This window comes from Chiloscyllium plagiosum, unplaced genomic scaffold, assembly GCF_037043375.1.
Source record: "Chiloscyllium plagiosum isolate Xiang-an unplaced genomic scaffold, Cpla_swu_hap1 HiC_scaffold_24, whole genome shotgun sequence".
Classification (NCBI taxonomy): Eukaryota; Metazoa; Chordata; class Chondrichthyes; order Orectolobiformes; family Hemiscylliidae; genus Chiloscyllium; species Chiloscyllium plagiosum.
The window spans coordinates 32,744,095-32,759,790 of record NW_028270162.1 but is presented as its reverse complement, the minus strand read 5'-3'; the positions used below and the strand labels follow the sequence as shown (position 1 = coordinate 32,759,790).

The following is a 15,696-nucleotide window of genomic DNA, read 5'->3' as shown; positions in this document are numbered from 1 at the left end:
AAGTTTTTTGCCTAATTACTCTACTCTACTCTAAATGTCCTGCTACAATATCTTCCTTGTATCAGACATTAAGCTAATGGGCCTGCAGTTTCTGGCTTTCCGTTTCTCTTCCATTTTGAATGAAAAAGTTATATTCGTTGTTTTTCAGTCTAACAGAACCATCTCCAAATCAAGGGAACTTTGGAATATTAAAACTAATGAATCAGCCTCTTTTTGTTTTAAGACACTAAGACGATCATTAAGTGAAGGTACTTGGCAGTTTGCAGCTCCAATATACATTCCCTCTTATTTTTCCTGTCACCATATGGACATCCAAGGTCTGTGTGTGACAGAGACCTCCAGAATCAGAAGCCATTGTGTCTGCTCACCAGTTGGTGTTGATGCTGTGTGATCACCTTGATCTGTACCTGAATATTATCTGCTCCATTCAGCTGTTATCTGTGGATTTTGCAAATTAATTCCCCAGACTCTGGTTCTATTGGGCCAATGTTCACCTATTAAAAATATTCATAGAAGCTCTTACTATTTGTTTTTAATATTTCTAGCTAGCTTCCTTTTTTTTATTCTTATCCCCCCACCGCATTAATCTTTTAGTCAATTTTTGTGTGATTTATACTCAGCCCAATCTTCTGACCTGCACAATTATACTTGCTTTAAGTTTGATTCTGTCTTTAACTGTTTTAGTTAACCATAGATGGTGAGTCTGCCCCTTGAAATTCTCCTTTCTCATTGAAAATATTTATTCTGTGTATTCTGAAATATTTCCTTGATAAATATCTTTTCTAGTGTGCCTCGATTGACTTATCATTTAACCTAATTTGCCAGTACACTTTGCCGAGCTTGTGCTTTCATGGCCTCGTAATTGCCCTTATTTAAATTTAAAATAATCTTTGTCCCTCAAACTATTTGGAAAATTCAATCATGTTCTGGTGGCTGATACCTAGGAATCTTCAGAGGCCATTCATTAATCATATCTTACCAGGTCTGATACAACTCTGTCTGGTTGGGTCCAGAATGTGCTGTTTAAGAAACTCTCCCAAAAACAGTCAATTAATTCCTTAGCTAAATTACTTTCCTATCTGATTTTCATCCAGGGTTTATTTAGATTAAAACCTCCTATGATTATCACTGTGTCTTTATTATATACTTCTGTTATTTTTTTCCTTTATACTTCACCTTATTGTGAGGATACTGTTGGCATCTTGTAAGTGACTTCTTTTCTGTATCATTTCTCATTTACCCAAACCACATCCACGTCCTGATTTCTTCAAGTTGAGTCATCCCTGACTATTGTGCTATTATTAACTAACAGAGTCACCCTGCTGTCTTTTTGTGGTTTCCTGTCCTTGCTGTTCTCTCCCCTTCAGAATCCATATCTCAAACTAAATTATCCTGTAACTATGTCTGTAAAAGCTATCAGATCATACTTATTTCTAGTTTGCACTCTTAACATTCAAAACAAAAAGATAAACCATGTGCATTCAGATACAGCCTTCAGTTATGTCTTTTATTCAACAAAAACAACATCCATTCTTGGGTTTTACTCAATTTGCATCATAGTAATCAAAAGAAATTCTTGATTTTCTGTCCATTTTCAATTCCTTTGTCCCCTTAATGAGGGTCCATATTTTCATTTGTGAACTTTATACAATATTCATCAGATTACCCTTTATATTCAATACCGACCTTTTCAAAAAAGTAATTTTCATCCAGTCAAGCCACATCTGATTTTTTTTTTTCTGGATAATGTTGACATTTTGGCTATTCTAGTTTAACCCATGCTTTAAAGGAGATGTTTGTAATCAACATGCTGGACATGTTATTACACACTGGGTGGAATGAGGTTTGAACCTGGACTTACTGGCCTGAAAGTATTGGTACCACCACTGATACAAAAGACCCAGCTCACTCAATTCAGTGTGCAGTTGGTTACTCGTATGTTGTCATTCTTTGAGTTTACAGACAACAGAGCCAAGACAATTGTCCTAGGAATTTCCCAGTTGTTCTTTTTCACTTTTTGAATTTTATTGTAACATTTGCTATACTCTAGTTTTCTACCATAATTACAACAAACACCTTTTCCCCTCAACTTACTCGGTATTGTAAGATTCGTAATATTTTTGCCACAGTAACCTTTGTAACAAAGGTGCGTTTTAAATCTAACTAGAATAGTTGTCTTCCGATACTTCAGAAGTGCTTACAGTTTGATCTTGACCTTCCCTGATGAAAATACTATTTTACATTTGTTTTTATCAACATCCTTGCACGTGCTCTCTTGGCCAGTGAGATTATGCTTGAACGTGTGGATCAGAAAACCAGGGGCTTTTACCTGAAATGGTTTTGGGTTTGTATCTGTTTTCTTCAAGGTTAGCAGTTAGTTTTCATTTTAAATGGAATTTCACCAAGTAGTGCAATTTTTTTTAAAAAATAGATCAAAGCCCACAACAAGATGCAGGAGGGGGGGAACCGCCAGTAGGAGAGGAAGAAGAAAAGAAGAAACAACGACGAGGTTACTATGTCTTTATTTTAAATATTTGTAGAATTGTTTGGTAGTACAGACCTGCAAAAGGCACTTTAAGCTTTTTGTCTTTCATTCATCAAGACAATTTACAAGAAATACCAATCTAAAGAAGAACACGTTTATTTTATAGTGTACGAGAAGAGAATGCTGATTGGACTCCAATTAGTTGAGTCATTGCCTTGGATAATGCAACAGTTGAATGATGTCAGGCAGTTAACTGCCAAATTTTGTGTAAATTATAAACCAGGCAGTTTGACACTGATTAGTTAAGACATTAACTGAGAAGTAACCAGAGACTTCGTTGTTTGGCAAGGCTCTGCATGGTAGACTGGTTAATAAAGTTAGATCATGCGAGATTTGGGGTGAGCTTGCCAACTGGATACAAAAGTGGCTTGATGGTAGGAGACAGAGGGGAATAGTGGAAGATTGTTTTTCAGACTGAAGGCCTGTGACCAACAGTCTTTGCAGGGATCAATGATGGGTCTACTGTTGTTTGTCATTTATATAAAAGATTTGGATGAGAATTTAGGAAGCATGGTTAGTAAGTTTACAGATGACACCAAAATTGATGGTATAGTGGACAGTGAGATGACAAAGGGACCTTGAAAAATGGGCCAGTGGGCCAAGAAGTAGCAGATAGAGTTTAATTTGAATAAATATATGTTGTTTCATTTTAGTAAAACAAACAAAGGCAAGACTTATACAGTTAATGGTAGGGCCTTGGCTAGTGTTGTCGAACAGAGACCTAGGCATTCAGGTACATAGTTCTTTGAAAGTTGTGTCATGGATAAACAGAGTGGTAAAGAAGGTGTTTGGCACATTTGCCTTTGTTGCTTCGCAATTTGAATACAGGAGTTAGGACGTTCTGTTGTGCTTGTACAGGGCGTTGGTAAGGCCACGTTTTGAGTACTGTGTACAGTTCTACTCACCTGGTAAGGATATTATTAAATCAGAGAGCGTTCAGGAAAGATTTACAAGGATCTTACTGGGATTGGAGTAATAAGGAGAAATTGGGACTTTTCTCACTGGAGCATAGGAGGTTGAGGGGTGACCTTTATTGAGGTTTATAAAATCATGAGGGACATAAATAAGGTGAAAAGCAAAGGTCTTTTCCCTAGGGTGGAGAAGTTCAAAACAAGAGGACCTATTTTTAAGATGAGAGAGGAGAAAGATTTAAAAGGAATCTGAGGGGCAACTTTTTCATATGAAGGATGGTTTTGGAATGAACTGCCAGAGGAAGTGCTGGATGAAGATACAGTTACAACAGATACACGAATAGGAAAGGTTTCGAGGAATATGAGCCAAATGCAGGCAAATGGGACTAGTTTAGATTGGGAAACCTGGTCAGCATGGATGAGTTGGACTGAAGGGTCTGTTTCCACGCGGTATGACTCAATGGCTCTCAATGACATTTCTTCTGTTGAAGATAGTTTTGTGATGTGCCTTTTGATATCTGCCAGTCTTTGGAATGTATAGCCTCCATACCTAGCATCGCACTAGAACTGGAATTGTTATACCACTTTATTCATTTGTGTTTGGATAGATTGTATCTTTATCTTGATAGCAACATCCTGTTATTGATGCAAAATGCTTGTTTTGTACTTCATGGTATCAGCATGAAATATCTAGCTTCACCTGTTGCTCAAGCTAGTGGAAAGCTCTAAAATTATCCTGTTATGCTCAGAAAGTGCCCAGCCTACCTCCAAATACTCTGTAAGGTCTCTTTAAAAGTCTGAGCTACTATGCATTAGCTACACAAATGGTTTCACCGCTAATAGGATATTGCCATTAAGCCAAAAAGACAGTCTGCACATCACACATGTAATATGATGTATGAATTTCAGAATCATTGTGATGCTAGGTATGTAGGTTATATGTCCCAAAGACTGGCAAGCTGTATCAAACAGCATACTCCTTTGGCTAATTGCAACAAGCACAGTATTTATTACCCAACTAGCATTTGCTTGCAAAACACTCCACACTATGTTCAACATTTGAGGCGATTCAGTAATTGAACAATATTTACTAAGTAATCCTGGCTGTGCTAAGAATTATGCTGGCAATCCTTTTAGGATCATCAGTCAGACTTGCAATAAGGCACACTCCAATTCAGAAAGCTACATGTATTAACACAAAGAATCCAGTTCTTTGCGGATAGAAAGAACTTGTACACAAGGCTCTTGTTCTCTGGTTCATTTCTGAGGGCAACACATCTACCAGTCAGAATCCATTTGTAATTGTGGAGTCTAATTGGCACACTCCCCTAATTGTGTATAAATATTGGTTTCCCTTTAAATTGGTATTTCTAGCAAATTGTCCTGAATAGTGCAAGATGAAAAGCTTCAACAAAATGTATTTTATTTTCCGCCATACTTGTATTTCCATAATTTAACAGTTAACTTGATTTCTGGGGACACGTTTGAATCAACACTCCATCCTCATTAGTCATAGAAGCTGATTTTAAACAAAATGTGCTTGCGTTTTAAGCATTTCTATAAATCTAAATTCACCAAGTACCTGTCACATTAGCTTGGATTTGTGAAAAGTATGTGACACTAAGTATTGGCAATAAGAGACATATAATGGTTGCTGAGTGACAGGAAACTTGTAAGACCAGTTCTGTGCCTGCTGGTATAGAAGATCACTTTCTAAATTCATCAGTAATTTGAAATATCTACTGAATTATATTGCAATCATTCAGTCAAAAACATTTAACTCTTTTAACTATGTTCCTCCATGTTTATATATGAGCACCTTCAATTTCATCCTATTAAAACTATTTACTGTTTCCAAGTACTCTTTTTTCCAGGCTTGTTTCATTTCTTCCTCACTTTGGTCGCACAGACCTAACTGAACAACCCTAGTGTACCAGAAAGGATCTAAGAGATTTGGCAATTAGGAATCAGCCATTAATTTGTGCAAATATTATTAACTGGCTGGTTATTTACAAAATAAACAGTTTGCCATAGAATTAAAAACGACCCATTTCTGCAGCTGCTTTGGTTTCCTGTGAGATAGCACTGCAATTATGGTAACCATTAGAAGATTGCAGCAATTGTCTGCAAAACAAAACTTGTGAAGAGAACAATTCTGAAGGAAACATTCTAGATTTCCGTACACTTGTTTTCCTGGAAGTGTTGACTCCTTGCTGAGATACATTTCCCAAATGACATTAATTCATAAGGGAGCCTAAATAGTGAATATTGACTGCTCAAGATTGCCATTAAAGTCCACCTATTACTGCTATCACATTTAAACGCTTCGACAGAATTGTAAACAACAGTGAGAAGTCTTCACTAATTTCACTCCTGCCTTCCAAAGTCACTAGTTCTGGTACCGTTTCCTGACTTAATCAGCAAACTTACTGTGGGCCTTCTTGCATTTACTTAATTGGATAAACGTGCTTAGGCATAACTGATTCATTCAAATAAGTGTCAAGAACTTATTTATTCTTGTTTATTTTATTACAAAATACAGTGAAAAATGTTGTACAATGTTGCCAGTCTCTGGCACCATCTTAAAACACAGAAAAATAAACCAAAACACAGAACATGGCACAGTGGCTCAAATGGGGCAGCACGGTGGCTCATATGAGGTGGCTCAGTGGTTAGCATTGCTGTCTCACAGGCCCAGGGACCCAGGTTCGATTCCAGCCTTGGGCGACTGTCTGTGTGGAGTTTGTGCATTCTCCCGGTTTGTGTGGGTTTCCTCTGGATGTTCCGATTTCCTCCCATATTCCAAAGATGAGTAGGTTAGGTGGATTGGCCATGGAAAATGCAGGGTTACAGAGTTGGCCTGTGTGGGATTGGTCGGTGTGGAATGTTTGGAGGTTCGGTGTGGACTTAATGGGCTGAATGGCTTGCTTCTACATTTAGGAATTCTACGAAAACACAAGGACAGAAAAATAAACAGATAGTGTTTAACTTTACAGTCCTTATTACATGCTGTGCCATGGGCTTGGTGGCCAGCCATGAGTTCCCTTTGCTGTGTTGCTGCTGTTGTAACAGACCACTCTTTGAAGCCATCTCGCTTCCACTGAGATCCTTGCTGGACGTTGCCACTGACACCAGGTACTGCTCCAGCCCAAACACTGGCTACTTTGGTCAATAGTTTTAGAAATTACAATGCACGGCTAAATAACAGGTCTACATATAAGTCTTGTTGTCACCCATTTTGGGGCTCCACAACAACCCTGCACAATGAATTGCTTTTACAGCTCTACTTAGGGTGTCATACTCATAGTTAATATATGATGACCACAATTTAGGTCTCACATAATGGTAGTAACAAGATATATAACTTAAAATGTCAAATGAAGATCTAGAAAATACTTTCATGTTCAGTGAATAATTCAAATTTAGTTATGAATTTAGAAACGAGATCAGCACGGACAAGCACATTACAAGTCTTAAAATTTCCCTCTCAGCAACCATTATATGTCTGTCACTGCTATTACTTAATATCACATACTTTGACAAATCTAAGCTACTAAGTCAGGTACTTGGTGAATTTAGCTTCGTAGAAATGCTTAAAAGACAAATGCATCTTAAATAGTAGAAAGTGAGGACTGCAGATGCTGGAGATCAGCATCTGAGGAGCAGGAGAGTCGACGTTTTGGGCATAAGCCTTTCGTCAGGAATACATCTCAAATTTATGTCAGACTTGCTTTGTACACTTGTTAAATTACTATGTGTGATCTGTTCATTATAAACCAAGTGTAGCCTGAGGAATTACCTTCTGTTTTGCTAAATAAGTTCCTTTTTGTTCCTTTAGGTGGCCGAGGCATAATTAAACAAAAAAAGAAGACAGCACCGCAAAAGGTTACAATAGCTAAAATTCCAAGAGCAAAAAAGAAATATGTAACTAGAGTATGTGGCCTTGCAACTTTTGGCAAGTATTTACTGTTTTCTTTTTAATTGTCCTCTTAATTTTTCTTGCATTATGGAGAGTGTGAAAAATTTGGATTGGGAGACATTCCATAGGTACAATTGTTTTCTATTTATTATAGTTTGTTGCTCCCCAGTCTCAGCATGAGTGAATCATCTTGTAACTATTTAATGTGAAGCCGACAAACTGACTCAGCTAAATTACATTACTAGATAAAATGGGTAACCTTCATCCTTACATTGTTGTTCTGAATCTGGAACACAAATTTGGTTGATGCCATTATTGGTGGATCTCCTTTGTATTAACAGAGATCGAGCTAAAAGAAGCACAGAGATTCTTTGCTCAGAAGTTCTCCTGTGGAGCATCAGTTACAGGAGAAGATGAAATCACGATTCAGGGTGATGTCACAGATGATATTATGGATGTTATTCAAGAAAAATGGCCAGAGGTAAGACTAAAAGACCAGTTTGTTAGTGAGTTTTGAGAAGATTTGTAGCTCAGGTTGAGGTTCTGGATGTAAGTTTGCTCACTGAGCTAGAAGATTCATTTTCAGGCATTTCATCACCATAATATGGTGACGGAACAAGTGAAAACGAACCTTCCAGCTCAGTGAGCAAACTTCATCCAGACCAGTTTGTCTTTTGACTACTGTAATTAACACTTGTAATTTCCAACCTTGTACAGTAGAATGTGTGAGGTGCAGAAAGATTTCTGCATGCGTCATTCAGGGTACAACTTTGCTGACTATTATTCAGAATCAGTGTGCTTTTTTTATATGACTATAAGCAGAAGTTTGAAAAATAGGAAAGAGAATTTCAAATTGAAACAACAATTGGCTCTTTAATTTTACATTAGAGAATAAAACTTACTGAAAAGACTAAGCCCAATAAAAGCAGTACATACAATAGTTTTTGGTTTATTTTGAATAGTAATTGTTAATCATTTACAAAATGTATAGATTTTTGTCAGTCCAAATTTTTATTTTATTTTCTTTTGACAATGAAAAGTTGGAAAATGAATTTTCTTATTTAGAGGAAACTATTTTCAATTTGGAGTTAGACACTCTGAAGTGAAAACTGAGAAAGATGTAATTGTCAAAATCCTGAAGGTTAGCCTAATTAATTGACCAATGCAATTATACCATATGGCCTTAATGACGTATGTAATTGTACAAAAGAAGAATTCCACCAGTGCTGGAAATCTGAAATAAAAATAGAAAATGCTAGGAATATTATCTGGCATCTGAGACCTTGCATCAAAATTGCTAAACGTTAGCCAAAAAAAATTAAACCAGATGGAAAGTCAAAGAGCAGTGACATGGTGTTTCATGCTCCATAATTACCGCTAGCCCTGACTATTTTTTACATTTTAAACATACGTAGCTGTCTTTCAGAAGTAGAAACAATATATAATTGAAAGACAATATTACAGACACTGGAGATCTCATAGCTGGTGGAGAAACTGAGAGAAGGACATAGAGTCCTCGGGGTTGCAGGATGGAGGAAAGTGTGGTCATGGGAGCTGATGGTCATTGCACTTATAGTAGATATTAGTTCACAATCAATCCCAGAGATAGTAGTTGAGGAATTGAAGAGAATATTTAGAGACTGACTGTGTGAAGGTGAGGGAAGAATGGAAATTGGAGGCGAGGTTGATGAAACTTTCTAGTCTACATTGAGAATAAGACATTCCACTGATTCACAGTCAACAATATACTGGGATAGTGGAAAGGAAGGAGGGAATGATCCATGGAAAAGCATGCATTGCTAGGCTCTATTTGGGTTTGATGGTGACTCCTTATTCGAAAGAACTGAAGGGTCAAAGGAGAAAGCACTTAAAAAATTCAGCCTGGCAGAGGACGCTGTTGGGAAATGGGTGGGCCTGTGTTCAAGTAAATGGTAGAAGGCCTGAAGACTGTCCTAATGAAGGATAACGTTGTGCAGGGTTGATCTCCAGAGGAGATGCAGTCAGCACAAGTCTGTAAAATGATGACTTGATTGACTTGATATTTTGTGAAGTTATGACCTAGAGGGAGGTGAGAAAAAGTGTTGGAGAGAGACTGGTCAGGCAATGATCTATTCACTCTTATTCTTGATTTAAATAATAATTTCTGGTTTGGATCTAATAAAACCCTGCCATTTCAGAAGGACTTGGAGATGCTGGTATTAGACTGGGGTGGACAAAGTTAAAAATCACATAACACCAGGTAATAGTCCCAACTGATTTATTTGGAAGCACTAGCTTTCGGAGCACCACCCCTTCAGGTGGTTGTGGGGAATAAGATCACGAACACAGAATTTATAACCAAACGAGTTCAATGTCATGGAGATGTGATTAAACAATTTTAAATTAAATCTTTCATCTTTTAGAATGGGATATGCTGGTTTCTGTTCTATCGTATGTAAATCCCAGAATTTATTTTAAAGTACATTCTCAAGATAGTTAGCTTTTCTAGCAATAGATGTGAAGTCTGTCTGTGTCCCAATGTTGAGTCAGCCTGACAAGCTGTCAGCATAATTTTACAGTTTTACATGGATTCATGCAGTTGTTGAGCAAAATAAAATGTAATTCTGCAAAAACAAATTCACCCCATAAACTTGTATGCATACGTATAGGAGCTGTTAAGTTCTTTTACTTTTGAGATTCTTAGAGACCTGATGCAGCTGCAAACATCAACTTCTGTGCACAAGCAAATTTTATTAAGCACAGTACAGTATAAGCTTTGGAGAAACCTTTAACACACCTTGCAGGGCTTATGGGGTCATGGCAAAAACTCTCCATGAACAAAGGTAACAAAAATCTTATACAAAAATCTTTACATCATGGTTGGTACTACCCACAAGGCAAACCCCAGGCAGCTCCCCCATTGTCACATGTCAATCAAGACACAGTGCAGTGACCACTCCATCTCCAGAAACTATATAATGCAAATCATCCCTTAATGGTCAAGTCTGTTGCAAATTGTTTTTTGTAACTACAGGGAAGTAGTCAAATTCCAACTATAATGTTCTTATTGATTTCTGGATGAAATGTAAATCATCCCTGAATGGCAAGGAAATAGCCATGTAAACCTCCTACATTCCACCTATAAGACAAAGACACACCACCCTACCCCTGGGCTATTCATTTTATTGCAGGTCTGTAGAACAAATTAACTCTTTAATATCTCATTCCCTCCTTTTATCATTCCACGATAACCACCGAGATCGGGGATGAGAAAGGCACGACCAATTTATTCATAAGAATCTTACAGCCATTACTTAAGCAAGTTATTGACACACAACATACAATGATTATAACAACAAAAATTACTAGTCCATGCAGTAGATAGGATCCTTCAACATGGGAAAAAATTCACCAGTAAAGTTCTTAAATCCACAGTCCTTAGTGACCACTCCACGTCCTCCAAGTTGAGAGGTAACAAGCCAGTTATCCAAAATCTCCTTCAGTAAAGTCCTACCTGAAAACAAAATTCAGTCTGTCCTTGCACGTCACTCTACAGAGAAATCTGAATTCTCTGATAAGGGCCATTAAATACTTAACAAAACTGATGAGACTTCCATCCTTCTGGAGAAGCTTCAGATGGAGGATATCAGCGCATCTGAGCGTGAAGTGCAGCAGCAGGCTGGGTGAATGCAGCATTCTTTGCTGCTTCTCCCGCTCTGCTGTTAAATGTAATAAAGCCAACTAGCTGTTGTGATGTTAGCTTGATCAGTGAACCGATCCCTTAAATGATTGAAAGACAAGGTAAAGCTCACGTGGTTTAATGTCCATAGGAAGGACACTGACAAAAAGTGTACCGCCCTCCTCTTCAGTGTTAGCTTCTTCACTTTTTGTGCTCATGACTGGGAAGCTGATTGAATCTAAATCTGTTGGATCAGGTTGTGGAGGAGCGGGTGGTGGTCCAAATGTGTGTTTTACCTGTGAATGGAGAAACTCTAGAGACGATGTTAGCTGCTGAAAGTATTTTTTGCATTTCCTGTCTTATTCCTTCCTTGCCAAGGTGGATATCAGTATGAAGACAGTCACACATTTAACCATACTGAATTGTGTTTGCCTATTTCAAAATTCTCAGTTGTCTTGAAGTCTGTTACTCTGTTCACTCTTTATGACATTATCAAGTCTTATATAATCCATAAGCTTCTAAGTTGTACTTTTAAACAATTCAGTCAATTATAAACAACAATCAGTGGTCCCGAATCAAACCCTCGAGTACCTCATTCAGATTATTCAAAAATTATTTTCATTTAACAAATTGCTACTTGGCTAATGTGAAAGCTGTCAGGAAAAGTACTTCAAAAATCTGGAACACTAAGAAAACAACAAAATTTTTCCTGTGCTTAAGCCATTGAAGAGGCAGTTTCAGTTTAGATCTAAATCTCGAATATTCGTAGGAAATAAATGCAGAATATATTATGTTCTCCAAATGAAACTTCCCAAATAAAACAATCGCAACTTTGGCAGAGATCAACATTGTTTGAATTTGCAATATGAAGGAGGCCAATGAAGTCTAAACAATAGTTGAAAGAACTTAAACAGCTCCGCCTCAAGTTCTAAAACTCTCTAAAATCTAAACAAAACATCAAACTTAAAATGCATTCTTCTTTTTATGAACACTTTGCATTAAAAACACAACCGCAAAGATATAGTACAGTATTTGCATCTGGCTAAAACATGACAATTATGTTTTTGAAACAGGCATTGTAGAATTTCAAACAAATCAGGGGCTCAAGGTCCTCAATTACCTTGTTTTAAGGTTACACATTTTAAAAAGGGCATAATGTACAATATTAATGTAAAAATAAAATCTGTCCTATTACAAAACCCACAAACACATTGAATTGAGATCCTGAGTCAAAGACGACAAAAAACAGTTACTGAAAAGGATTTTTTGAACCAGTATTTTATCTAACCAAACTATTTAAATATCAAATACTCTCAGCAGCACAACTTACATTGAACCCCCCCAGTGACCCAAGAAACTGGACCAACTACCACCACTCCACCCCACCAGATGAGGCCACGACGGAAAGAAAGACCAGCCATACCCTCATGACTAAATCACACCCACAAAAAAAGAAAAGCCTCGCAGCAGACCGCAGTCTATGCTATGCCACACCACTCCCCTCCCCCAGAACAAAGACTCGAATCCACAGTCCAGAAACTGAGACTCCCTCAACAAAAACCCAGACAAACCTTCCTTGGCAGTAAATGCACTTCACTGTTGGGATCCGAGTGGACTAGCTCCACATTCTCCCCCTTTTCCCAGTGATGCTGTGTGGCCCTAAACGTACCCCTAAGGGGAGGTGTGGGGGACAAGGGCAATAACTTTAAGTACCACCAAATTCTAACCTTTTTTTCCTGCTCCAGAGCCTCAAGCCTTGTGACTGAAAGAGGAACTTTAAACTCCTTTTTCCCGAGAGAACATTAACCCTTTATTCACTTTATTTCTCACAGGGACTCGAACCCCTCTCTTTTTTTTATTTTACTCTTTGTCTGGGGATTCTAACCCAGATTTAATCCTGGTTTGCACAAAGTGACTCGTAAGTGTGCGGGTTACCTCAAAGATTCTGTCACCATCGAGTCCCAGGAGACAATGGGTCAACTGCTTGTTAAGTTTAGAGAGCGAGATCAAGATGAAGCTTATCCTGTAAGCCTGTCTGTCTCACGCAACCAACACTCAGATGATCGCTTATTCAGTCCACCGGCTGTGCTTTTCCAGCACCACACTCTCGACTCTGATCTCCAGCATCTGCAGTCCTCACTTTCTCCAAGAGGTCCTGTCAGTCTGACTCAACATTGGGACACAGACAGACTTCACACCAATTGTTAGAAAAGCTGAGCTATCTCGAGAATGTAATTTAAAAGAACGGAAGCCAACTCCAAGAGCTAGTGCTTCCAAATAAACCTGTTGGACTATAACCTGGTGTTGAGAGTTCAGAAGGAGAGAGGTTAAAATGAATGAGGGGAGCAATGAAATTAATACGTTGTGCAGACTGTTCCCAGTGAAAAGATCAAAGAGGCCATGTGAAATGTCCAGATTGGGGGAAATAAAATATTCTGCAGAGGGTAGAAAAGGGCAAGGGTTAGATGTCTGGACAAGGCATAAAGGCTGAATCTCTATTGTGCCAGGTCAAAATTGAGGTGAGGTGATGTTTGAATGAAATTGAGGTTGTCCTGAAATGCAAGTAGTACTACAAAAAGCCAGTTGGTATAAGGTTTGAAAGTGATTTGTTACCTTCTGTCATCAAACTTGCAGTCAGCCCTAACAACTCCTTCATCAATTGAGTTGTCATTTTATTTTAAAAATTTGCATGTGAGTGTAAGAGGTATGGTTAGTAAATTTGCTGATGACACCAAAATAGGTGGTGTAGTGGACAGCAAAGAAGGTTATCTCAGAGTACATTGGGGCCTTGCTCAGATAGTCCAAAGGGCAGACAGAGTGGCAGATGGAGTTTAATTTAGCTTAAATGTGAGGTGTTGCATTTTGGTAAGGCAAACTGGGCCGGACATATACACTTAAGCTTAAGACCCTGGAGAGTGTTGCTGAACAAAGGAGACCTCGGGGTTCAGATTCACGGGTAGACAGAGTAGTGAAGAAGGCATTTGATATACTTGCCTTTATTGGTCAGTGTTTTGAGTATAGGAATTGGGATGTCATATTGTGGATGTACAGGACATTGGTTAGGCCACATTTGAAATACTGCATTCAGTTCTGGTTTCCCTGTTTAGGAAAGATGCTGTGAAACTTAGTTTCAGAAAAGATTTACAAGGGTGTTGTCAAGGTTGGAGTGTTTGAGCTAAGAGGCTGCATCGTTTGGGGTGTTTTCTCTGGAGCATCAGAGTCTGAAGGGTGACCTTTATTAAAGTTTATAAAATCATGAGGGGCATGTACAGAGTGAATAGACAAGGTCTTTTCCCTGGGGTGGGGAGTCCAAAACTAGAGGGTATGGGCTTAAGATGAGAGGCGAAAGATTTAAAATGGGCAACTTTTTCAAGTAGAGGATAGTGCGTGTATGGAATGAGCTGTCAGAGGAGGTGGTGGAAGCTGGTATAATTAAAGAATTTAAAAGGCATTTGGACGGATACATGAGTAGGACGGGTTTAAAGGGATATGGGCCAAATGCTAGCAAATGGGACTAGTTTAGTTTGGGAAACTCGATCGGCATGGATGAGTTGGAGCAAAGGCTTTGTTTCCGTGCTGTGTATCTCAATGATTCTAAGTATATAGCACTGATTAAAGCTGGCAGAACATTTTGTTTCATGGTTATTTGGCTTCTCTGCATAATGTAAGACTTGAGTGCAAAGCTGTTACTTCGTACTTTAAGTGGCTTCAGTTTATTACTGTAGATTATTCTTACAGGTGGATGATGACTCCATTGAAGATCTTGGCGAAGTGAAGAAGTGACCTAGTAGACTGCACTTTTATTGTTCAATTCAACTGGCAAAGTAAATTTAGCCAAACAATAAAAAGGCTTTTTATTACAGACAACCTCTTGAGTCAACATCCTCAATGGATTTGAGGCTATTTTCTTGTATTTGGTTGCCAAAGCTCCTGTGAAATTTCTGGATTATGTTTTAAAAAAAAACATTCTGTGCACTAAAGAGATCCCTAGTTTAATAAAATATCTGTTTTGATTGCTTGTGGATCATTATATTTGTGATTTGTTTTTACTTGAGTTTTATATGCACCACATTGTTCTGTAATACATATCAGTCAGCACGAGGATGTGAATTTTATTCATACATGGAATAGCAATAAATAAGGATGCATTAACTCTTTTAATAGAATTCTTGTCCTGTGGGAGTTTAATGACTCTTTCACTGCGAAACACTCATAAAAGAGTGAAATTAATTAATACAATGAATAATCTTGAACTGTTAAACAAGCAGCTAATGATTGATACTGAGTGCAAGGCAAAAACCTGTTAGTTTTTGATTTGGTGACCTGCACAAAGAGGTTATGGCATAATTGGCAGAAGGAACATGATTCTCATCAGAATCAATGACTGAGACTAAAAAGAATATTCAATTTCTGTGAGTATCACAAAAATGATTTACTGCCAGAGATGCAAGAGACCTTTGAAATAGACAAAAAGCAACTGAGAGGAGGTAGCCATAGCCATCAATGCCTCACCCATGGAGTTTTCAGAATAAGGTGCATTGCTTCACCATCAGTGTTGAGTTTATATGCTGCTATAGAATCACTCATCCAGTGACTCTGTAATCAGATGAAAGTGGCAAAAAGCCAGATGAAATCTCAAGCCAAATTGGGAGGAAAAAAATTC

General features: G+C 38.0%; 1 protein-coding gene across 4 annotated transcripts in view; it reads left to right on the top strand.

Moving 5' to 3' along the window:
* denr (density-regulated protein) overlaps positions 1 to 15,055 on the top strand; it is a 38,058-nt gene extending 23,003 nt beyond the window's left edge. For 3 of the 4 annotated variants that reach the window (XM_043715779.2, XM_043715778.2, XM_043715780.2), the window contains 4 exons: positions 2,432 to 2,509; positions 7,295 to 7,411; positions 7,717 to 7,856; positions 14,772 to 15,055. In XM_043715779.2, coding sequence (XP_043571714.1) covers positions 2,432 to 2,509; positions 7,295 to 7,411; positions 7,717 to 7,856; positions 14,772 to 14,816 — 380 coding nt within the window. In that variant the 3' untranslated portion in view covers positions 14,817 to 15,055. The remainder of the gene's footprint in view (positions 1 to 2,431; positions 2,510 to 7,294; positions 7,412 to 7,716; positions 7,857 to 14,771) is intronic. The other variant, XM_088000057.1, reaches the window with a different exon arrangement.
* The last annotated feature ends 641 nt before the right edge of the window (positions 15,056 to 15,696 follow it).